Source organism: Ricinus communis, chromosome 10 (genome assembly GCF_019578655.1).
Source record: "Ricinus communis isolate WT05 ecotype wild-type chromosome 10, ASM1957865v1, whole genome shotgun sequence".
Classification (NCBI taxonomy): domain Eukaryota; kingdom Viridiplantae; phylum Streptophyta; class Magnoliopsida; order Malpighiales; family Euphorbiaceae; genus Ricinus; species Ricinus communis.
Window position 1 is genome coordinate 10,827,740 of NC_063265.1, and position 25,063 is coordinate 10,852,802.

Genomic DNA, 25,063 nt, shown 5'->3' on the forward strand with positions numbered 1-25,063 from the left:
AATGAGTTCATGTACCATGGCTAGCAGTTTATAGCTAAGCAGTCTGACAAATGAGCAGTGTATGCAATTTATTATTCGCGTATAAGGAGTTGTAATTAGTTGAATGATGTCAATCAAAGAAATATTAATATCTTATACATCTGAAAGAAGAAAAAAAGAATCAATAGAAAACTATATATTTATATGTTCTATTCAATCAGAAGACTACTATATGACAGAAACATACAATTGCACTTGCTTAGGTATTTGATTTATGTTTTTCTACATATGGGTCCATATTTTCCCGGTATATAATACTCATCATTGAGGACAAAATGTTGGCTAGGAGTAGGAGGATGATATTGGGGCTCGACATGTTTGATTACTTAAATATTTTACTAGCATATGAATATGAATAATAATAATTATATATATATGGGAAGTGATCATCAATAACTCCTTTCTCTGGGAAAAGCTTGAAGGCCGAAAGTGAGGAAAAATATATATAATATTACTACTAAGTAGTGCATTGCATATGCAATTTGAATGCAATAAGTGTACCCTGAAGAGGATTGGTTTAGGTGGGATGGTGGTTTTGGTGGAGGCTGCGACTGTAAGATCAATGCATATGCAATGTGAAAGAGAAGGACCTGAAGAATACTTAATTATGTTACTCTTCCATGTCACATTCTAAACCTGCAATGAGACCTCAAATCCAGATCCTGTAACAAAGAATTCATCGTCCACAGTTTTCTTAAACAATATTATTGATCTATTTATCTCAGTCATTACAGTTTGGGGTCTTAATTTTTGAAGTTAACAGTTACATATAAGAATGGGAATTACAGAAAGGGAAACTAATTCTAGTGGATGTATAACTGATTCTAATTCTTGCAGCTGGTAAGTTCTGGAAGCTCCGTGCAATTACATATGCTCACATCCGTACCTGAAATAGTCAAGAAAAATTTAACCTTGCAATGCATGCAATAATTATGAAAGAAATAACTGGATTGCCAATTTATGTTTTCATTCACTGAAAAGTACCTTGAAGCTAGCTTTTTAAGGTAAACAGTTGAGAAATGTGCATTTGAAAAATTTATCTTGTACATAGCAGAATATCTGTAATGTATTTAATTAATTCTTTTCGCTCAAGAAAATTTGAGCTTAATATCCTGACATCTCAACTAAAAAGAACGCATAAAATATCCATCAAACAGCTCCATTTACAGTGAAAATCATTTATGTAAAACTTATATATAACATTTGCAGACATCAGCTTTTTCACTTTGATAAGACATTAATTTAGAAGAAGTTAAGCACATTATAACACAATCAAATATTGGACATAGAAAATCATTTAACTAATCACTAACAGGTTCATGTCCTCAACCTCTAAGTTATCATAAATGTATGATGTACGATTCTAACTATGCTACGAATCTTGATGAAGATGATAAGACGATCTGGTTTTCACAAACGTCAAATCTGGATTATAATCTGTGGTCGCACAGGGAGAGGAAAAGGGCAAGGGAAAGGAGGGGTTGCTAATTAAGCACTACTTTCTAGCTAAAATAAGTACAATTGGTGTTTGATAAAAAGGATGTTTTCTTGACACAAAGAATCCAAGAGGTTTTTAGCAACACATAGGACCCTCTTCACATGGATCCACATGCCATTGATAATGAACCCTAGTTTATTATATTACTTAGTAACTTGCATACAACATTCTAATGGTAAAAAAAAAATGAAGAAAAGAGAGCAGCAGTGCCCTTGGAGCCCACCTAGGGTTTCATAAATAAATCTCTCTGATTAAAATAATCTTCAATAGCTCCTCTTTTTTTTTTTTTTTTTTCTCTTAGCACTAGTTCTCTTTCTAAAGTCTAGTTTTTACCAACGATTCCCAGCCCTTGCTGTGTATTAAAAGTCTAACAAACCAATTTAGTATAATAATTTGAAAAGGAATCCAGAAAACAAGCATTAAGAAAATGTGGACCACTAGATAAAGCCTAAATAATATGAACAAATAAAGCAGACAATTAATTTAATAACCATTATAATGGGGAATCATGCATCAGCAATGGAACTTTGAGAGCATGTTCACTTTCTCCAAGCCCTCAATTCTGAAAACTTTATTCGCTGCACGCACTTGCCGTGGAGTACACGTTCTTCATGGCCGGATTAGGTGCCTTTTGACCTAACCATCAAAAGTTTGTGCTTAATCTTCAGGTCGAGCATGTCTAATTTTATCTGCTTGCCAATCGGAATGTAGCATATTTGATGCATACGCATTAGGAGCATTTGTACCATTTCTTTATGAAGCATTTGATTACTTTAATTAATTATCAGAGTTCATTGCTTGAATGGTTACTCAATTTTGCACTTTTTTTCAAATTCAGTACCAAACTTTAATTTGTATCAATTTAGTATTTAAACTCTGTTAATTTCATTGATGATTGTTTCTTTATTTTCTAATGAATTTTTAGTGACGTGGCAGACGAAGTTATATGTGGCTGCCACTTATATCATTTCAGCAACAGAAATTAGACATATTTTTGTCAGATTTAATCCTAATGACAAGAAGAAGTTGAACACCCAACAATGAAATAAAATCAGAAAAAACACAAACCTCACTGTATTGAACACTAAATGAAGCTCATCCCATATCTTTGACATCCAAAGAAGTGACATCTTGGATCTGCATCAATCTATGATTTCAACATAGCAACTTCTTGACGGGCACAATTAGAAATAACGATTTGGTGTTCTATTTTTTAGCTTTACGATTTGTCGATAAATGAAGCGAAAAACAATTTCAGTCTTTTCCAATAGAAATGAACAAGAGTTTGGTGTTTTAAGGGAAAGCAATGAGTAAGGATTGAGAGGAAAAAAGAGGCAGATGTGGGTAAAGTGAAAAGTTAAAATTTTAAAGTAAGTAAGGTTTTAAATTAGAACTGACTAGGATATGTCTAATTTTTCATACTCAAATGACGTGGACTATAAGTGGCAACCATACGTAACTTCAGTTGGCACATTATTAAAAATTGATCCATAGACAGATAAACAACCATTAATTAAATTAAATTAAAGTTAGATACTAAATTAATACAAATTAGTTTAGTACTGAATGTGAAACAAAGTGCAAACTCGGGTACAATTAACCCTAATTATTGACTTGTGCATAATACTCCAGATGATCAATGATATAAACATTGTTACCAGCTAAACGACAACCAGCCTTCTTGAAGGGGACATTAGAACAAAAGAAATTAGAATTATTGTGAATCGGTGTGTTAGTTAAACTAAGACCAATTATCTACAAAGAGGGTCAAAAGGACAAACCCATTACATTCAAAACCTAAGTATATATTCTTACTCAATCGTCTATTAACCTAGATAATTTATTCAAGACCTTATACCCAATTGGCCACTAGCTGGTAATGACTTCTTTTTTATCATATTTAATTTACCGAAGTCACTGCTTCCTAATCCCAAATACTTCCAATAATTTTAAAGAACTGTAACTATACCATATTCTAGTTAAACCATAAGGTCTTGAGGATGTATATTCTCAATCTCCAAAGTTAGTACAATTTTTCAGACCCTGAGTTTGAAAGAGTATGTCAGACATATAATTTTATGTGTCAGGCTCCCTGCTATGTGTTCATCAATATATCCCTTTTCTTCTGATTTATATTTTGCAGATTCATTTGAAAAATTATACTAATGAATTTAGTGGTTCTTAATGTGTTTCTAGTATATAGGCAGCATATGCTACATTATCCTCTCAATTTCCCATCTATAGTTCCATCATTGGAAACACCCTAGTATGATTAATCAAGAACCATAAGGTTCCAATAACAAAGCATCTAGTCATCAAAGTAAAATAGATAATGTGGGGGGCTAGAAACATTTAGGCACTTTTTTTTCTCTGTTAGAAGTTGATTGGTTAGTTAAGGCTGTTCTAAATTTGTTTAGAAGCATTTGATTGTGTTTACTTGAGATTGCCAGTGATGGATGATAAGGTCTACAATAATAAAGTTATCATCTAAATACAAATTTACAAAAATCGGACAAGGTGCAGTACTTCTCTAAATGAAATGCAACTTAGTTATGATCATTTTTAAGGGTCAGTAAAATAAATGATTTATCTACTTATAACTAATGAAATCCTGACCAGTAGGGTTTCAAATCTTTGGGATGAATTACCCAGAAAGAAAGGTTTGATGGATCTGCAAATTTTTGTGCCTTGACGGGACTAGGGTTTAGAAAATCTGGGTTTTAATTGGTTTCAAGAAGTGAATCTACTGATTCCAGCAGTATGGCATACAAACAATCATTCATTAGTGGAAGAAGCTTAAGGGAAGAGATTCATAATTGTCCCCTTAGACTTCATTATTTTCAATAATTGTGACCTTCAATTAATTTTTTAATTTACATTTTGATACTAGAAATAGTCAATGTTATAATATAGATTAAGCAGCAAAAAAGCATAAAGTCCAAGAATCAAACAGTACTCACCTTTCAAAGAAGCGGTATAATTCAGCCATCGAAGGGGCAAGGGTATTAGTGCTATTCTTTCCAACTTCAGGGGTGGATATCGATCTTCTCCAATCACTGCAAAATGGTTAATAAGAAATAAGAAAAATACTTAATTAACAAAACCTAGTGGACCAATGTAAGAAACGGACAAATGGGTTGATGAATTTGGGTGTCAATTCCAAGGAAATGGGTTCCACTCTCCCAATGGAACCATGTTTGACTTTTTGACTCTGCCAACATGCAAACATATGACAGGATGATAATAATACCATTTGAGAGCGTTTTTGCAACTCCCTGTGAGCCGGCCGGAATTCGGCTTTCCCTATTCAGGAAAGGGTTACATGCATCCTGTGGTGGGATTACCGGTTCATTCTTTTTTTTTTTTTTTTGGATATTAGATCACATCAGGAATACAAATGCCAAACTATTTGTGAACTGGTCATTTAACAAAATTTATTTAATATATAAATTAAGTTCAAAATTTTTTTTAAAAAATATTTATTAAACTTATAAAGTGATTCAACAAAAAGCTCATTTAATAATGGCTATTTAATAAATATACGGAATTCAAGATTAAAAAAAAAAAAACTTCATTAAGCTCGTGAGCTAAACTTAAATTGGATATTCAAATATTAAAAATTTAATATTCAAATATATAAATTACATATTTTTGTTATATAAATATTTGGCTAAACTTATTTACTGAATGAAATTATAAATTTTATTAAAACCCCATGGAGCGGGACCTTGCCTTGCTTAGCTCTCCATGAAAGAAGAAAAGGAACTCCATATAATGCGTAATTAAATTAATGATGGTTTGGCATAGTGATTCATGAAGAGGGCGGCAGGAAGATAGGAACTCCATATATATTGTCTACATTGTCAGGTCTAATTTGGGTAGAAGCTGCCATTTAAGTATAAGACATCTTATTTGATGCCCGCCAGCAATGTGATTTCATCAGAGTCAGTGACCATAATTTAATGGCTTAATTTTATGCCTTTCTCACAATGGAACCAATATCAGGTTAAGATCTTCTTGGATATCAAGTTTACCTGACAATGCAATCGAATTATCAAAGGACATCAAGTCACCTGTCCAAAATAAATAAATAAAATCACCCTTTCATCAATCTCAATTCCTATTTTCACTGCAAGTCTTTCTAACAATCAAATGCAACCCATTACTAATAAGATTACAAGAGCTTATACTGTGATTCAATAAGAATTTGTTTGTACAAATTCATATGTTTGGGGAACAAACAAGTACATATCATGTCATCAAATTATACCTCAAGAAGAGACATATTCCCGTGCTGCTTCACATACGGGCTTCTGGAACTTCCCATGAATCCACACCCTTCGCATGCTCTTCCCTTTTCTTCGATTTACAGACTTAACACAACAATACTCGAGCTCAAGCTGCATGAAACATGATTGAATTAAGCAGTAGTCAGAATGGAGTTCAATCACCCAACAACACCAGTTATATTTAGATTTATTTCTTAACCAATGACAGCTCTGGATGATTTCTGTTGAAAAGGCCGACGGCCTCCTAGTATCCCGCCAGATTAATTTAAAAAGAAATAAATAAACTCATCTAAGCGTCAAGAAGAACATGGAGCCAATAACTATTTTCAGTACCAGACAATTGAAAAGATTCATTTTTTCAGTTCCATTTACTTCTGAAAATGGAGTTAGTACCTCAATGAAACCTGCACCCACAAAAAGATCCCTGACTGTATCTAATGAGAAGAAATAAGAACGAGTGCCGTCTGCTCGCATGTACTCCCGGAATCCCACTCTTTTATTTGCCTCAAATCGCAGCATGGTCATGTCATAGAGGCCTAAGTTTCATTGAACTGAGCATTTGTCAGCATGTACAGGGAATTTTCGTCAAAATGAATGTAAAGGATATAGATATGTCTATTATCAATTACACTTCTCTTCAACTAGTAATTCATGGTGGTTGTTTTGTTACCATAATCCCTAAATAAGAGCAGTCCACCGGGCTTTAATACAGAAAGACACTCCAAGATAGCTGTTGGCATCATTTTGAGTGACACAGCCGATAGTGTGAATATCTGGCATAATACGCAAGGAAAGAGCACTTCAGCATCCAAATGTAACTAGTTTTCTGTAACTTCTAAGGGAATCTTGGAAAGAACCTAAAATTGTACAGATGATTGGAAAAACTATCATCTACAATCATTTTTTGTTTACATATTTGATATTGTCCACTGATGCATGTGCATTAACAGGTAGCAATATAGAGAAATGCAAATAATCCCAATATTGAAAACATTGGAATGATACTGTGAGATAAACAAGGAGTTCAGAATGTGGAAGGCATAATCTTTTCCTAGCAATGCCCAAAACTGTAGGTAATACTAGCAATGCCACAAAACTGCAGGTAAACTTTGGTTTCATTTTGCAAGTAATCAAAATGGAACTTGTGGTTATGGAAGCAAATGCAATAAGAAGATTTGTGGAATCTTACCATCAAGAGATATTCCATAAACATCACAGTCAATGATCGGAGAGAAAATTAGAATCAATGAACTACAAAACTCAGTGGAGTCATTCAATGCTTTATGATTCAACAATAAAGTAGATTCCTCTCCATCAAAATTATAATCCTCCCTCACTAAATGTCACTACTGGACCAAACGCACCATCCAAATACAGCCTATGGCATTTGATCCATGTAATATTGCCTGTCAACGAATATATATATAATATAATATAGTAGTAGATAACGAAGCCAAATGACTCTGCACACTAATTGAGATTAGGAAAAGAATTAAACCGTACCAGGGTAACAAAGTCCACTCCACCAATGCAACAGCCACTTTCTTCCAACGAACCCGAGCCATTGACATCTATAATACTTCTCTCTTTAACATCTAGAGAAAGAAAGAACAGAACCCAGAAACTAACTATACCATGGTTTGACAATAATTCACATTGCTAAAGAAATTTAAGAAGAAAAAAACCTGATGATAGGCATTCTTCTTGTTTATGAGGGAGAATTAGCCGGCAAGAATCGCAAAGCAACCACTTGGGGAACCCAGTGAAGGCAAAATCAGAATAGAAAGTCTTAAAACGTCCTTGTACTGACACTATATTAGAGGCATTAACAATCTCTTGTGCTCTATCGAGTGTCTCATTGCTACAATCACAAGCATACACAAAGATTCTTTTGTTTCCACTAAAAAAAAAAAAAAGAAGAAAGATCACTAAGTTATAAGTTTCAAGAAACCAACTCTGGGAACTCAAGAAATTCTAAGAGATAATAAAATGTTGAGTGAGAATACCGCAGGATAGGAATTACGGAACTTCCATTGCCACAGCCAACCTCTAAAACCTTGGAGAAATCTCTGCAAGAAACTAACTCTGGAAACTCCTTTAACAAGTACCTTCTCTCCTGCACTTAAGCCAATTCTTTTATCTCTTTAAAACAAGAACTATAATCAACGGTCTTAAAATTATTCAAGAAAAAAAACCTTAAAGAATCTTCCAGTGGAGTGGCGGACATGGAATCTTTGCCATGCGTTTGAATCCCCACTTTCTTGTCCATGAGCTAGAGAAGATGAAACAAAGGGAAGTAAATGATAACTAAAAGAAGGATTGTTTTCGATTTCTTGTTTAAGTGTTTCCCATTCAAAGTCTTTAGAGAAGTAGTTGGCTTCTTCTTCTTCTACTGTTCCGCTCATCTCTTTCGGCTTATGGAGATGACGACGGCTTCGCGGCGGTGTTCAGAGTGTACATTTTCTTGATGACGCCATGCAGCATGCCATATTGAAGTCGGGCTTACAAGGCCTTGCAGCAGATAGGCCTAAGCCCAGAAAAAAACCATTAAACAGTGACACGTTTATGATTTAATAAACTCATTTTATAAATATTTAGATTCTTATAGTAATCTATATATACATTAATTTATGAGATTTAAAATTTTTTGTAACACGTGTAGATGTAGAATTTTTTTTAAAATGTATACTATTTTTGCCACATAAAATTTAAGTTTATATGTAATTTTTATAATTTTTTCTATTAATTTGTTGATTATTATGTTATATTCTTAATTAAACAGTGACTCTAATTCTAAAAAGTTACATATTTGATATATTTTAATATTATATTAACTAATAAATAATTTCTTAAATTTATCAAAAAGAATAAATAGTTTCCTAATTAAATAATAATTCTAATTATATCCTAAAAAATAGTATATTAATTATATGTTAATATTATATTAACTAATAAATAGTTTTCTAATCAGATAATGATATTAGTTTTATTCTAAAAAAATAGCATATTGATTATATTTTAATATTATATTAACGAATAGATTAATTTTTTAATTAGATAATAATAATAATTTTAGAAAATAACATCTTAAATTATATTTTTGATGTTATATTTAATAATAAATTAATTTTTAATTAGATAATAAAATTTTAATACTAAAAATAGTAATATCAATTATAGTATTAAGTTATATAATACTAAAATTAATTAATAAGTATTTTTAAAATAATTTTTATATTATTATATTAATAAAATTTTAAAATTTTTAAAAAATATTTAAAAATAGTTAGTTTGCTGTTGTTTTTTTAAATATTATAAATTAATATTAAAAATTAAAATTTTATTAAATTGTATCTCTCAACTTAATTTTATAATTAAATTGATAATAACGGTAGTACAACATAAGGTAAACGATCAGTTATATATAAGTTTAGGCTCTACATATTCATTTAAACAAGTCGAATAATAATAATAATCAATTTTAATATTTTTTTAATATTTTATTGGAGGCTAAATAAGAAAGGCCCTTATTTTATAAAATACTCACTAGTGACTTTAACAGTGACAATAAAAATATTTATTTTATTTATTTGTATCTTAATATATTTACTCAAGTGTTTTTGCTATAATATTTTATTGTAAGAAATTAATTCAGAAATTTAAAACAATATTTTTTATTTAAAATTAATACATAAAAGTTTTGGCTAATAATAGAATTTTCAATATTTATAACCATTTGAGATAGTTACTGAAGAAAAAACTCTTATTCTTGGAGCAGAAGCAATTTGCTGAGATTTACATTCATCCTAAGGTATCATTTCTAATACATTTGTGGGGCAGATTTGTGCCAAAATATCAGACGCCAAGAAGAATAAAAGACCTTGGGCACGTAATGGTTGTTGAAGTACTATTTCTGAATCCCCTGACATTAGTTTTGGGAGTAGTAAATGTATATCTGGAAAATGACAATGTTAGATACATGGGTCACGAGAAGCTGCTTTCTTTCTCTTCCACTCCCTGACCAAACAATTTTACGTAAAGCTAGCGACATTTCCTCCAACTCCAAGTCTCCAAGCCATGAAATTACTACCTCAAGCACCTAACACCAGGGAGAATTCCACTTTCTTGTCACTTCCAACAAACTTAATGGACCTCACCACCTTTAAGATTTTGAATGCAAATGAATGCTTTTTTTATTGCAAACCCCGAAGTTGTGGTGAAGGCTTATCTACCTCACTGTCATTGTCGCCTGTGAAGTTATTGACAACAAGAAAATATAATTCATGCATGCTTCTTCCTATTAATTACGCTACACCCTTTTCTTTTATTTTCTTTAATCTCACATGAATGAAGTATGTTGACTATAAGGTTAGGAGGGCATACGCGTAGCAATACCAACTTTCTGTTGGTGCAAAGACTAGAGAGATTTCGAGGTGGCAGCTGTGGATCAGTACCCTATCAGCCACGAAAACCTGTCTTGAAAAGTTATATCTGATCATTAAAGAGTAGTAACCTAACCGTCATGTCAGTTAGCTGAACTAAATCACTGAAAGATTTGAAGTAATTTTGTTTCTCCAAATATGTTAAAAATAAAGTTATATGTGAAAGAAAAGGTCCAATGAGCACAGCGGTCATCCTAACATTATTAAGCATGTGCCTGCCTTTGTCTCAAAGTCAGTGTTCTCACAATGTGCCGACTCTAGTGCTGCAGTTTCTTCTTGTCAATACAGAAAATTGCTTTTCCTTATCAAGAGTAAGAATCTGCAGCGATCAAGACTTAACCCGTGTAAATAGCTTTTACTTCCAACAAGAATAAGGAAGATGTAAATTACTATCCCTTTTGAGGTTGCAACTTAAACAAGAATTAGGGAAAAAAATAAATCAATTTAAGGGCTATGTAGCATGAAGCCTCTAGATAAATTGAAAATATTGCCAGAAGACATCAGGACAGCAGTCGAAGAAGCTAATCTGTTTTACAATCTTCTATGATCATATTCAAGTTTGTTTCACTATTAGATTAAAATGTAACTGGTTCAACATCAAGTTATAGTTCATTTTGTGAAATGGTAGATGCGGTTAGCAAAAAGTGATAGCTTACATTTTTTGTATACCATCATTGTATAATGTTCCCATGCTGCATCTTGAAGGTGAGATTTGAGAGTTTTGCGACCCCATCGGATAAAACAATGCGAGATTATCTTTGATAACTTGCTCTTTATAACCCTTCACCTGCCCTTTGCAGAGCTCTCCGGAGCTCATCGGCCATCCCTTGTAAGAGAACAGGTTTTCGAATTACTCCATTCATTCCCATCTGTAGGCATCTCTCCCAAATATGATCCTCAGCACTTGCAGTGAGAGCTATAATCAATGGCCAACTACGACTTCGGAACTTTCGGATTCTCATTGCCACTTCGAATCCATCCATTTCTGGCATCTGAAGATCCAAAATAACTGCTCCGAAAGAATTTTCAGCACAAGTAAGAGCACTAAGGCATTCAAATCCAGATGACACAGCAGTCACTTCACAACCTAACTTCCCGAGCAGCTTCTTGGTCACAGTTCTGTTCACATCATCATCATCAGCAAGTATAACCTTAAGACCTCTGAACAACGAATTGGAATTTGGTTGTTCTGAGGTAGTTCCAGGGGCATATATGCCTCTTCCATAAGAAGGCCGGATTTGGAACCTTAGAACGAGAGTCATGCTTTGTGTAAAACCCAGAGAGTTCTGAGATATCCAAATATTACCTTGCATCATCTGCAGACATAAAATAATTTAATTATGTTGAAACAAACAGACAGATAAAGTATCGCCAGCAAAAAAATAATGACAAGGGCTTTCAAAAGCTCCCTATCTTAAAATTTCTAGACATATTAGGCACTTTGGCCCAAGAAAAATTAAGATAAAGTTTGATAGCTCAGGACTTAAAGGGAAAGGAGGTTGGGGATTAATGTACCATAAAAAAGGAAAGTGGAAAATTGGAATTAATTTACTTTGCTTAGATAACATAGCATATAGTTACAAGGATGAATAACTTATTGAATCAAATATCAAGTAAATTTATCAAGGCATGAGTCTAATTTTGACTAGATGGATAGAGGTTTTTAGCAAGTATTCATTATACGCATAAATAATAGAACTAAATGATATTCATGGTTGCATTATTTAGTCTCCTTCGTTCATGAGGGCTATAATCCAATAAAGGTGCCAATAATTTAGGATAGCGCAAACAACTATAAGCCTAATTTTCCCAAAAAGTTTCCATCTAATCCCTATACCAATTGCTTTTCCTGATTAGTTTACGAATATACAGCTTCATATAATAAAAAAATTTACTGTCTTAAGCAAAAAAGCCAAGCATGTTTCACGCAAGCACAAAAATGCTTTGATGTTCTGATGCAGAAATAGCAGAAAAATGTTGTCCATGAACAAAGTCATGGATCTACCATGAGAGGAAAACGGTTTCCAAAAGCAAAAAAACACTATCGTTCCAAGACTATAGGAAATGCACCATACTTTTATAAAATGTGCTAATAATCCCCTTAATGAAACATAAGTATTCATCTCTAAATATTAGAATAGATCCTATGGGTTGTCTGCCTCGTAAAATTTATGAATAGTGAAAGCGCAGCATAGATGAAGAAAAACAATTTGAACATCAATAATAATCCTACAGTGCTCACCTGCACAAGCTTTTTGCACATACTGAAGCTCAAGCCTTTTTTAGCTTCATCACTGTTTTGCCTCCTCCCAGAAGAATGTGTGGTTGAGATTGATCCGTCTGATAAAGAACTTCCCTCTCTAATCTCGATCTCAAACTTTATACACACATACTCCTCTGAAGCATTTGATTTCCACATGCCCAACATTCTATCATTCTTTCCCTCACTGCCACTCTCTGAGAAAACCCGAAATATAACAGTTCCACCTCCATCATAGATGTTCAAAAGATGTCCAACCATATGAAGAATCACTTGAAAAGCCCTTCGCTCATCTCCTATCACTAAATCAGGCAAAGAACTATGAACATCAATATCAAAACCAATGCCCTTATACACACAGAAGCACTTAGCAAGGCAAGAAGCTTCCTTGATCATGGAGTGTAGCCGGAATGGCCTCATTTCTAATAGGAATCTTCCATTATCCTTCACTGAAATATCCATGACATCATTAATCAAAGTGGAAAGGACATTGCCGGATTTTACCAATGTATCAATGATAATCCTCTGTTCAAAACTCATGTTCTCATCTTGGAACATCGAAAGCAGGCCCAAGATTGAGTGCATTGGCCTCCTCATTCCATGACTCATCACCTTTTGAAATGAGTTCCTTGCCTGGCTTGCCATCATTGCATTCTTCTTAGCTTGCTGCAAAGCACGATTTTGCTCACTTAGCTTCTCTCTCATAATTTGAGACTCTTCAAGAACTGAAGCATGAGATAAAGCAACAGCCACCTGATCAGCAACGACTTCCACTATTTCCATTTCGTCAAAGCTCCAACCCCTGGAATTCATGCTTGGAAGAACCAAAACCAGTATAGCATAGCAAGTATCAACTAATTCAGGCGTCCCTCCTTTAAAATTTGAAACCCGAAGCATCGGCATCCGAATTGCTGCCACGGCACCTGCCTCCTCAGACCCACCACCACTTGCAGCCCCAAGTGCTGAATTTGACCTTAAAATCTTCACCCCCTTGCTACCTTTTATCTCTAATACATCCGGATCATTGACGAGGATAGAGAAGTGATAAGGTTTAGCACTTGGTTTCAACTCATGGGTGAGGTTCATCTCTGTTCTATTCTCATTTGGCATCCATACAGCACAATTATGCAAATCCAAAGTTTTCGAAAGCTCAACTAAAGTCGTATACAATATGGTATGTTTATCAAGCGACTTCCTGATTTCTCGAGTTAGCATCCGAACGTGCAAACTTGCTTCCTTTTGCTTCTTCATAAAACCAACTTCTTGGTCTAATTCCAACACATTTTGCTTCAAGAAAAGCTCTCTCACTTTCCATTTGAGAAGAAGAGGAATCAAAGTCAAAAGGGTAATGGCAGTTGCGCATGAAACCAAAGCAGTAAGAAATTTTGCAATGGTGAGAGACAGCATCAATTGAAATGAGTGTGGACCGTAATAAGTCCAGGCATTGAGCAGATGTGTCAATCCACAAAGGACTATAAATGCAATAAACTGAAGAAGGACCCATTTAAATGGAAAGTTGGAGCAACTAATGAAGTAAAGGAGTTCAATAGGAATTGAAAAATAGGCTACTGCAATCAAGAAATCACTGACTCTTTGACACTCTAGAATGCTATGTATGCTCCAAATACCCTCATCATCGCAGTTACAATTCCCGAACTCATTGTCGATGGCAGAGACTGAGATCATAAGATAAGTTATTAGAAAAAGTCCAGGAGCTAATGCTCTTAACATTGCACCTAAGTCAACACTTGCTCAACACATTCTTGTCAAAGTCCCTTGATCTTACAAACCCTCGACAGACTATAATTCATAGTAATAGAAAAAAGAAAACAGACTACTTGCCCCATGGTCTTACAAACACACCAATTACATATTGCAAAAACTGCCAGAAGTAGTTCAAGATCTAAAATACTCCCCCGATCCTTTTTCGGTAAAGAAAAGCAACTATATCTTCTAAATTTCAAGATCTTACACGCTAAACTGCCTAAACCTTCTTAATTGCACAATAATCCCCCTTTCTATCCCCTTCTCAGAAACTAATTTTTCCTTTTTCACATTTCTCCTCCGCCTTATTAATAGTTCTCATTTCTCTCCTGATATTTATTTACACCACAGAAAACAAAAAGGAACAAAAAAAAAAAAAAAGAACTCAACAATCTGGACTGAAAACTACAAGTATTAGAAAAGAAAAGAAAATGAAAAAGACAATCTACAGATATAAGATATAAAAAGGTGTCAGCATAAAAGGTAAAGCCAAAATGAACACAGCTTGTACCTCCCGTGCGTACCAAAAACTCCACACAAAAATGCAAGCTTTATCACCCTCCAATACCAAGGATCAGATTTTAGATTCTTAACAATCTCAATTGCCAACCTTAAATCAACCCAGAAACCGAAAACAAAAAGGGTATTGTTAAAGAAAAAAGAAACCCACTTAAAAATTCTTCTCTTCAAAAAAGAAAACAAAAACTAGCCCTTCCAACTCTTATAGAAGAGGGACAAGAAATAGCGAAAATATTATTGGCATGTGCTGTGTCTTACTACTATGAAGAAGAAGAAGAAGAAAAATACATATATAGTGTCTGCATAAAAATATGTTAAAAGAGAGATCTTTGTTATGAAACGAACACCTCCCTTTCTCTCTCTAGACGCTTGCTTAATCGGTGTTAGAGAGAGAAAGTAGAAAAGAAAAGGGTGTCTGAAAGTGCTTTCTTTTCCTTCTCTCTCTTTTCCCTGGGATAGAAGCAAGGGGTTTAAGCAAGTGGGAGCCACAGATTGTACGTGAGGAGAACCTGGACACTCTTTCTGCTCCATGCCCCACACCCACAACATAAATTATCAAAATATACTCCCTCAATTTCTCCATTATTATTATTAGTTTCATATTGATGTTACCCTTTTTATATTTTTTATCTTTTGCTTTTCTTTTCCTTTTTTTTTTTTTTTGTGTCTTTTGAAAGGTTTTTCTTCTTTTTGGAATTTCAAGTAAATGGTTTTTCCTGAGCAACTCTTAAATTAGATATTATTTAAACTTTGTTAATTTCAAAATAAATAAAAAATGACCCGATTTGCTTATCAAATTTTCAATGCTTATTATAGTTTAAGTGGACAATCTTCACTTGATATGTTAACTTATATGAAAAAAGAAAATTAAAGTTTCAATATAATTTTGTTTGGTCAATTAAAAAAAAAAAAAGAAGCTTTTCGATAAAATTAGTTTTCGCATTCTTAAAACATTTCAAATTTAAATAGTTTAATTCATAAATTTACATTTATAATTAATTACGTAAAAGGCACTGATTTATGAAAAAAACATCAAAGGCTATTATCACATGGCCAAGGGCAATGATTTGAGATTAGAGAATTGAGATTCAAGAAATTAAATTAGAAAGAGAGATTCAAATTAGAGGAGAACCGTTGGATTGTGCCTAATCTATTGGCGTAGATCTCAAGGTGCGTGTTTTGCTATAGACGACGTTAATCCTCAATACATGATATGATAGGCGCTTACGTGGAAAATCATTACCGTTACTAAGTGTGTATGGCAGTTATTATTTGACCCGTGAGTTGACTCGGACTCGAATACATTGTTACTACGCGACTCGTACCAAGAGAAAAACTTAACATAATATATATATATATCTGGGAAACACTGATCACGTGATGCGACATGGACACGTGGAGGAGAAGCATCATCATATGGGATTTGATTTTGAGAATTTTTTTTCCAGCGTTAGATTCATCTTCTCCTGGTTAACATGACACAATCTTATGCGTCATGCTCTATTAAAGGTACAATCATTTGTTGCGTTAGATACATTTAATCCCTCTAATCAAGATTGTTGACAGATTTGCATCAATTTCTACAGACCAATTATGAAAAAACACTTTCTATGCACGTATATTTTCGAATCACCAATCAATTTTGATAAAATTTTAAAAAAAGCACAATACGTTCGTGGGCATTAAGTTATCATTTTAATTGAGTTGTTAGTATGATCATATGATATTGTGACATAATGAAGAGAGTTAGAAAATATTTGATGATATCTAACCCAGTTAAGGACATTTCTGTAACACTAATATTATTAGAAAATTTATATTATGGTTTTCAGGGTTAGTTGTGTGATTGGATTAGATGGTCATAAGAATAATAATATTGCTTAGCCGGCGTTGATCTCTTCTAATTTTTTATAATTATTAATCACATATTCATGAACAATGGAGTGGCTCTTTTTTTTTTTTTTTCTTTTTTTTTGTCGGGAACCCATCTTTTCATATAAGGCATTGTCTGGACGAGTGGAACTCACCCTATCAACTGAAATTAGGTCAGAATTAGGATTTTGTATACGGCAAGATGCTAGTTGCCTAGTTCTGTTTCTCCATGCTTTTCTGACTAAGCATTACAATCCATATGATAAATCCTTCCTACCTCCCCCAGTCTGTTGACACGCCAGCCACTAATCCACAGTACCATCGCCAGTCACATTTTCACATGCTGTGTCAACTCAAAAGAGCACACCAAACAAGAATTGACTTGCTCTGCATAGCTAACCTGATCCTTCCATTTCTCCTGAACTACACCGACTCTTCACAACCATGCCTTGCCTTTGAGCATTGATTCTCATTCAGGACAATTATTTTATTTGTAGAGGAAGCCAATTGATTGGGAGCACAAAAATTCTCAATGATACGCAACAACAGAGAAAGAGAAAATTATTACGGTTGACGCTTACAACAATAGCCGGAGTATGACTTCTTAGAAGCATAGTTAACAAAAAAAAAAAAAAAAAGGGTAACAAGAGTGCGAGTAATCTATCTGTACAGATATACACTCCAAAGGTTGTACATGTATTTCTCTTGTCAAAGTGCCTGTGTCATCTACAGAGAGATTGGCAAACAGTCGCTAGTCCGGATATTGCTCATAGTCCCCATTTTCGGGAGATTGGCGTGCTCCATGACCCCTTCTCCCTGAAAAAGAAAAGACTGCATGTCAGTCTCTCTTTCTCCCTACCTCTCCCTTTCTCTCTCTCCCACCGAAAATTCACCTGTCAATTCAAATGTAGCATTCACTCTAGCTTCTGAACCACTGCTCCAATCATGCATACCCCGAGGAGGAATCATGAAAGGATTTCCTCCCATAGTTTGATGATCATCATTTCCCCTGAATGTATGCCTCCCAGATGTATCCGTTGGAGTGCGGAACCCGATGTTCGACATTGATGCCCCCCCACCTGGTGAAGGCAACTTGCTGCTAGATGCATCAACTTTTCCTCCAGAGCCAACATCCTTCTTGTTGTCAACGACGAATGTACCAATAATGACCTGTTGACAGCTGACTACTAAGTTATGGATATCAAATAACTTCTCATTCCATTAAAAATATGGACAAAGAACTTCCCTAACAGCATCTCTCTCTCTTCCCTCCCTCAAATACGGATAAACATGGCCCACGCATGAGCATGTATCCGAGTGTCCTTAGTCATAGGACACTGATGAGTATTATTCATCACATTTTTGCTCCAAGCAACAATATAAAAGAAATACCTGAACGGGGCCACCAGCTATTAGAGGTCCGCCAATTCCTCCTCCAATGATTTGACCATCTGAATTAGATAGGCATACACTAAGCCCTCCTGCTCTTCCTCCAATTTCAGTGCGCACATAAGATCCGGATAATGAAATGATCTCAAACCGACCCTGAAAATGTATGAGTGTGCAGAAAACAATTAATTTAGAAAGCATACCTTGTGTTTAAAAATCAAACCAGGCTTAGATTTTTGAATCAGCCTTTCAGAACAAACAATATGATGAGATAAAGCTAACATCCAAACTGAAATTAATATTTCAAGCAACAATATACCCAAATACAGGACAAAAAATATAACTTTAAATCTTGAACTGCAAAACAGGTTTATTATTATTATTATTGTTATTGTTATTATTATTTTGTTTTAGACACTAAAAGCTTTTTTTTTTTTGGTTTCCTCAAATTCCACCTGACATTGCAAATGCACTTCTGCACCTAGCTGGTCAAACTAGTGGAACAGACATTATTATCTCTGAGATATTGTACTGATTCTATTAGCAATATTTTTATCCTTCCCAAGTCATTGAGATTTTTGGACTGCTGATGCATGAGCTCCTTGACATACTTGACTTAGTATGTTAAAAGAAGCATTAGTCTTCTACTTCCACAAAATATTCTCAAACGATTTTAACTTTCTGGAGGGTAAGAAGATGTGAAATTGGTAGCCCATCCGTATCAGGTAGGGTATTCAAAACTAAGCATGATTTGTTGACTTGAACCTATGGACATTTTCCTTAGGAATATTTTATTATCATATTAACAAAACAAACCAGAAACTACATCTACAGAAGAAGTGCTGAGAAGTTCAACCAATAAGAAAAACAGCATATAAACTTTGCACCTTGTCCTCAAAATTTAAAAAATGAATGCACTTGTAAACAACTACCTCATATGTAATGTTGCCTCCTGAAGTCGCTGGCTGGCGGAGGGATGCATTTGAGATTGAACCAGAGGCAGACAAAATGCACATTTCCCGCCTACATTGTTGCATGAACAGCATTATTTTCTGAGCTACATCCTGTTAGCATCCACCAATTATGTTACCAAGACATGAACATAGAGACGGGTTAATTTATATCATATAATCAATATTGGCATCCAAATTTGCCCCATTTATTACAATTAATAAAAAACACAGTCAAATGACTATGAAGAAATATATGATTATTTGCAAGATATGAACATCTAACATCTAATAAACAAAAATGCATCATAAAAGGTGAAAAATGGTACCCATTTAGAGAAGTGGAAGGGGAGAACAAAATAAAGAAACAAACTAGCCAAGCGCAATAACTTAAATAGAAATTGCAAATGAGCTACTGTAGCAACTCCATTGCGTAACAATGCAGAAATGAAACTAATCCTAATCGTATGGAAGTCTACATGAAGAGTCTTATATTCAGCATTAAACACCATGCACTCAGATTCTCCAATCAACTACTTATTCGCCAATTGTCCATGAACAAATGACATCCACTGTCTTTCCTATCTATAAACTCAAATACTTTTTGGCTAATATGGAAAATATATATGTGTGTGTGTGTGTGTGTGTGTGTGTGCACGTGCGCGCATCTGACAGCATATGATACTACAACCAAATTAGCTTGGAAGGAAAATAAATTTGATAGCTACAACTGGCAGTTCATAGGAACTAAAACAAGATTGATAGAAGGACAATGAATACTATTTACCTCTCCCACCATTTGAGAGTTACCGACATAAACTTTGGTCCAATAACATGATTGATAATTGGTCACTTAAAGCTACCCTAGTCTAGCATCCGCCTCTTCAAAATTCACTCAAATATTCAGCTTTTTTAGTCAGCAAAAGATATAGGCTACCCAGAGGATCTATCTTTTAGCTATCTAGCAGATGGAAGAAATGAACCATGTCAGGTAGTCATGATCTTCAGTCATATAAAAACATAGGAAACCATGTTTTGCAATCCTAAAGCATATTTAGCGGTAACTACTAAATTCTATCAAAAAATGAAGTTTCTTAACCAAGCTATATCCATCAAATCATACATATAGAGTTAGACAACCTATCACCAAATGAATAGGGTTGCATTTCCATATAGCTAGTCAATGACAGTAATTATTCATAACAGTTCTTCCTTAAGCATTGATTTTGATCTTGCAATGCTATCACAATTACGAAAAAATAAAGAACAGGCTTCATTCAGCAGCCAATCCATGAATCATGGAGAAATGCATCACGCAGCAACTGCCAATGTCATAATTTTCGAGTTCTGACATGTTAATGGAGAACCACAGAGGGCGAAAAGCTGATATGAGTCAATTCCTAAGAACTTGTACAGAGAGAGTAGAGTACACTTTTACAACTAAAGACTCTTCGAGTCTAACCCAATGCCCTAAAGAACAACGCCAGAATTCAAGCCACGGACAAGCAAGCATACATGTTAGGTGGATAAACAAATTCTAACTTGTCTACCTATGGGATGCATATTTAATACTAAATAACTCTCTCTAAAGTTAATTTCAAAAAAGTTTGTCCGATCAGTGAATTTTCAAAAATAGTAATGAAGTATAACAAATGCATTTTATGTTAAAAGATCTAAGCACAAGGAAACATATAGATATCTAAATTTACAGAGGGATCCTAACTGCTTACTAACAATAGCACTACTATCATCAAAGACTAAAAAGTTTCCGAACCTCGCCAGCAGATACAGATATAACATGTGGAGTAAAACCTTGCCCTGCATTGCCTGCAACAACCAATGTGCAGGAAATATAAGTACCTATTGTAGACTCAACTGAGAATCATGAAACCAAATATATTTGATCAGAAATAAAGCAAAGGATGGAAATAGACACCGTTCCATCCATGATGAGTAGCCACCGTATCATACATGATGTAAGAAGTGATATATAACATTTTAAAACACTTCCAAAAGTAGAATGATAAAATTAGGTTAGCAGACACATGGTTATTATTCAATTTGACTCTGACTTGAAAACATGTTAAAAGAACAGATTCTATAGAAGTTCAAAAATCCAATTATATATAAAAACAACAAACACCTGAAGATGTGCAAAGACTAATAATAACGCATGACAAACACATAAATAAATCTTACAATAAGCTAAAAAAATGTAATCCACGAAGAACACAACCGGTTTTGCTACATGCACAATAACTCCCTCATCAATTCAATAGATAAAAATTTCAAATACCACCTAACAACCTCCCCAAAAAATTTTCCCAATTCTCCACAACCTGCACAAAGTTTAAAAAAAAAAAAAGAGAAAGAAAGAAAGAAAGACAGTAGCTTTCTTAGACCGTCAGAATCCAAGAAATCAATAGAAGGACTTCAATAAACTAGAGAACAAGAAAAGGAGAAAGAAAGGAAGATAAAAGAAATGTTATTTTTCCCCCTTTTAAAGCTTGAATTGACCATGCAGACAGTGCAACACAAAATTTACTTTCCAAACAACTGAATTTTCCAATGAAACATAAAACACTGAACTAAATTCACAATTAACCAACCAAGAAAGATCAAAACCTTTTAGCTCAAGTGCAATCTTGAAGTAGTAAAAATCTTCTAAAGAAAGTAAATTCCCAAAATAACCAGGAAAGGATTAAATGGGACCCACCAAGAGCAACCAGCTGTTGAGACTTTCTTGAAGAAAAGCCTGAATAAGAAGGAGAAGAAGCAGCAGCAGCTTCTCTTCTTTCTCTAGCAGCAACTGCATTCGAGGAAGACGACGCCGTTTTCTTCGCCGCTAATGCTTGCTCCGGCGTGCCATACTTTCTAGGCCGCCCACGCTTCCTTCTAGGAGACTCCACCGGCGCACTACTCACCGCCGCCGTTGATGGCCCCACTGAGTGTGGATACACCATATGAGTCCCTCCACCACCGCCAGTATCATGAGGTGGCGGCGGGAGAAGGCCATTGGTCGGAGAAGGAGTTGTGGTGGCCGGAGCTGGAGTGGTGGAGGTGGTGAAGTAAGAGGAGGAGCTGAGGTGATGGTGGGGGTGATGGTGGTGTTGGGTATCGTTAGGTTCCATTTCTTTGTATAGAGAGAGAGAAAAAGAGGGAGAGAGAGAGAGAGAGAGAGAGAAAAGAATTGTGAGATATTTTATTTTTAATATTTTATTTTTTGTTTATAAAAGGAAGAGTGATTATTAGCCGTTGGATTAGGGGTTCGTTTGACTTCTTGTTGGTCTTGAACAAGAGAGAGATAGAGATGTAAATAAAGAAATCAAGAGTGAAGAGATTGGATTTATGAGGTGAGTATCAGCCGTCGGATTGTTTGATTTCTGTTACTTGATGACTTCATTTTGACTTCCAAAAATCTGTTACTTTTAATTTATTTAATTTTATTTTACTCGTAAAATGTTTTCTTTACTAGATGCTTCTTGTCTTTTGGTCCACGTGTGTTTTTAGATTGTGCATTTGGCGGTTTACCCGATTACCCGCCTAATCAGAAAGTTATGATTTTTGCGCTGTCTTAGTATCTCCTGTTATTCTATCTGCCTTTGACGGATAAATAACTAATACAGACTAATTATAAAATTTAAAATACGTGTCGCCCCATTATTATTTAATCAGAAAAAGCCAAGAATAAAACTTTTTAAAGTAATTTAAGCTGACGTGCCATACATTTTGAAGGAAGCTATGGTTACAAGTTTCAGAGGAAGTTAGCAGAATGGGAAAATATAAATAAAACTCAACTAGAGTAGCAAAACAACATGGACGAACTTGTGTTCCAACTCAGTTCAGTTCCTCAACTAGCATGCCATAATAATTTGGGACAATAATGGTTCCAACCCAGTTCCTCGATGTTTTGAAGAGTTTGTTCAGTATTGCAACTTGTACAAGTTCCCTTCCACATTCAGTTGTGAAGTTCATCCCTGGTTGCCTCGCTGTTGGTGGTTTCTGTAGTAGATGTGATATTATGCAAGTGCTTAAGTTCTTCCAGCTGCAACATAACATAGAAGTTGAATGAGTGAATCAAATAAAGAAACAGTAACAATGTGAAAAGCTTATTCATAACAAGAAGTTGAGCATTGATAAGATGGGCACCCTGATACACATTACAGCCCATTATAGAACTCTGATAGTGGCTCCAAGAAAAAGTTAATAATCATGCCAGCAGTTTACTAGTAGTCGACTCCTTTGGCAAAAGTTACACAAGAGAAAACTAGGATTAAAACAAGGCATGGATATTGCAATGCGAAATGAATAGATTTAAGCTTGTGATGATGTCTTTTCTATTCATTCATCCACTTGAGAAGAATGCGAATATGATCTCTCAATCAAGATTTTTATGATACCCCACAAAGAAACTCATATCCATTCCAACATGTAAAAGTTAAACCATGGCTTATGTTAAGAGCAAAACGCCATGTTATGGCACATTAAGTTTTACCTCTTTACAGATTTCCTGGTGTGTTGCTGAAAGATCATTATATTTTATCTGCAAATCTGACATTTCAGTTTGCAGCTTTTCATACTCAGACAAACTCGGACCGCCTAACTTTTGTTGGATAAATCTGTCAATACAAAATATCTGTTTATCTACCCAAACAAGAGAGAAAGAAAAATTAAGAAGAGGGACGCAAGGCAAACCCAGTAAAGGCTTTCAACCAAGCTAATTGGAAACTTAACAAGATAACCCAATAGCTGACAGAATGAAGAAACCATGAAGCCAAAGCTTATTTATTTTAGTTCAACCAGATCTTTCCAAGATTTTCTCTAATTTCACAGGTTGTCTATTGCAGTTCTTCAATTTAGATTCAATCAGATACCAATCTACCACATGAATATAGACCAAGCCAATCAAACTCAACATGCTACTTGGAAGCTGGATAAATTAGAATCATGTGGCCTGAATAAAACTATATTGACTTCTAATTGGCTTTATATGCCCGATTCTAACTAGCAATTTAGTATGACAAAACAAAAGCAGTATGGAACATAGTGGCATAATATGGTTACTTTTTGTTGTTGTCACAGAAAACTTTTTTTTTTTTAAATCCCAAATGGAATTAAGGAACCTATAAACACCTTTTACTGAACTGGATAGAGATAGAAATTTAGAAGAATACAAATGAAAAATAAACCAAAATAATTGGATGCCCCGGGAAAGGGAATTGGTGGGAATTGCTTTATTCCCATTCTCAATGTAGAGATAAAATCAAAGACTTATGACAATGATATCTACCCATTTTCCAATTATCGTTATCTGCTGGCGAAGACATTAATTCAGATATCCAAAGAAATAAAGACATACTCAAGGGCAGAGGAAGGCTTCTCATTTTGCTCATACAAAGAAACCAGAACTGCACATAGAATTAAACAAGCCAAAATTCATAAGGGACAGTATTCCTCTTTTTTCGTTTTCTATATAAGAAAAATAAAATAAAAGCAGAAAAAGAATGAATGGGAGCAGAAACCTTTGGTAAGAGCGTCAAGAACTCCACTAGACTCGAGATACTTCCTGAAAGCTTCCTTCTTTGCCTCTTTTTCCTGTGTAGAATATGGCAAGTGAAAATGGGTAGTCAGTTAATGGATGTGCAGAATGCAAGATCCTGTAATAATATAATAAGTGATTAAGATTTAACCAGAAGAAAGTTGCAGTCTTTTTGAATAAAGGTACAGCCTTGGAATCAAAATGAAGAACAATTACCTCTTTGTATCGCATCATGATCTATCTGCTTCTGCTTCTTTAATCAAATAATCATCGTATCGTCTAGAAAATTTGAAGGATATAGAAAATGTTCTTGATTCTTGAGAGAATGGTGGGCCTCTTTGATTATAATGTCTGAACCAGCTTTCGCTGTCCAGCCCACATGCACTTGCACAACTACTACTACCATTATTTTTTTCCAAAAAAAAAAAAGAGTTTTGGTGAACAGTCATTTTGTTCTGTTTCACTAAATTGATAATAAGTTAATTTCTTTACGGGTTTCTTC

At 34.5% G+C, this 25,063-nt stretch overlaps 4 protein-coding genes across 10 annotated transcripts; all 4 read right to left on the reverse strand.

Annotated features, from left to right (window-relative positions):
• Positions 1-702: 702 nt before the first annotated feature.
• On the reverse strand, positions 703-8,319 carry LOC8268201 (tRNA N(3)-methylcytidine methyltransferase METTL6). 2 transcript variants are annotated; one of them, XR_003079465.2, is made up of 10 exons: positions 8,022-8,319; positions 7,833-7,942; positions 7,512-7,726; positions 7,330-7,421; positions 6,497-6,599; positions 6,220-6,362; positions 5,808-5,937; positions 5,572-5,610; positions 4,498-4,593; positions 703-925 (listed from the first exon to the last, which is right to left on the reverse strand). XR_003079465.2 is itself a non-coding variant. In XM_015721049.3 (7 exons), exons 1-7 carry the CDS (start codon positions 8,229-8,231, stop codon positions 5,809-5,811), a joined length of 1,002 nt encoding a protein of 333 aa, XP_015576535.2. In that variant the 5' UTR covers positions 8,232-8,318; the 3' UTR covers positions 5,621-5,808. The 2 variants fall into 2 exon arrangements, 1 of the variants encoding a protein (XP_015576535.2); XM_015721049.3 differs by lacking the exons at positions 703-925; positions 4,498-4,593; positions 5,572-5,610 and having other exon boundaries at positions 5,621-5,937; positions 8,022-8,318.
• A 1,212-nt stretch (positions 8,320-9,531) lies between these two features.
• LOC8268200 (protein EIN4) lies at positions 9,532-15,322 on the reverse strand. 5 transcript variants are annotated; one of them, XR_001535411.3, is made up of 4 exons: positions 12,511-15,322; positions 10,925-11,584; positions 10,210-10,298; positions 9,532-10,075 (listed from the first exon to the last, which is right to left on the reverse strand). XR_001535411.3 is itself a non-coding variant. In XM_002521911.4 (2 exons), the coding sequence occupies exons 1-2, from the start codon at positions 14,257-14,259 to the stop codon at positions 11,042-11,044; spliced, it is 2,292 nt and encodes a 763-aa protein (XP_002521957.2). In that variant the 5' UTR covers positions 14,260-15,322; the 3' UTR covers positions 10,796-11,041. The 5 variants fall into 5 exon arrangements, 1 of the variants encoding a protein (XP_002521957.2); XR_007217711.1 differs by having other exon boundaries at positions 10,210-10,302; XR_007217712.1 differs by lacking the exon at positions 10,210-10,298.
• A 1,872-nt stretch (positions 15,323-17,194) lies between these two features.
• LOC8268199 (AT-hook motif nuclear-localized protein 14) lies at positions 17,195-22,254 on the reverse strand. The gene is made up of 6 exons (XM_002521910.4): positions 21,739-22,254; positions 20,797-20,849; positions 19,005-19,136; positions 18,076-18,228; positions 17,577-17,853; positions 17,195-17,499 (listed from the first exon to the last, which is right to left on the reverse strand). The coding sequence occupies exons 1-6, from the start codon at positions 22,151-22,153 to the stop codon at positions 17,435-17,437; spliced, it is 1,095 nt and encodes a 364-aa protein (XP_002521956.1). The 5' UTR covers positions 22,154-22,254; the 3' UTR covers positions 17,195-17,434.
• A 456-nt stretch (positions 22,255-22,710) lies between these two features.
• Positions 22,711-24,959, reverse strand: LOC8268198 (c-Myc-binding protein homolog). Of its 2 annotated transcripts, XM_002521909.3 has the most exons (5): positions 24,778-24,936; positions 24,545-24,617; positions 24,382-24,430; positions 23,518-23,641; positions 22,711-23,067 (listed from the first exon to the last, which is right to left on the reverse strand). In XM_002521909.3, exons 1-5 carry the CDS (start codon positions 24,793-24,795, stop codon positions 22,981-22,983), a joined length of 351 nt encoding a protein of 116 aa, XP_002521955.1. In that variant the 5' UTR covers positions 24,796-24,936; the 3' UTR covers positions 22,711-22,980. The 2 variants fall into 2 exon arrangements, with proteins under 2 accessions (XP_002521955.1, XP_015576534.1); XM_015721048.3 differs by lacking the exon at positions 23,518-23,641 and having other exon boundaries at positions 24,778-24,959.
• Positions 24,960-25,063: the final 104 nt, after the last annotated feature.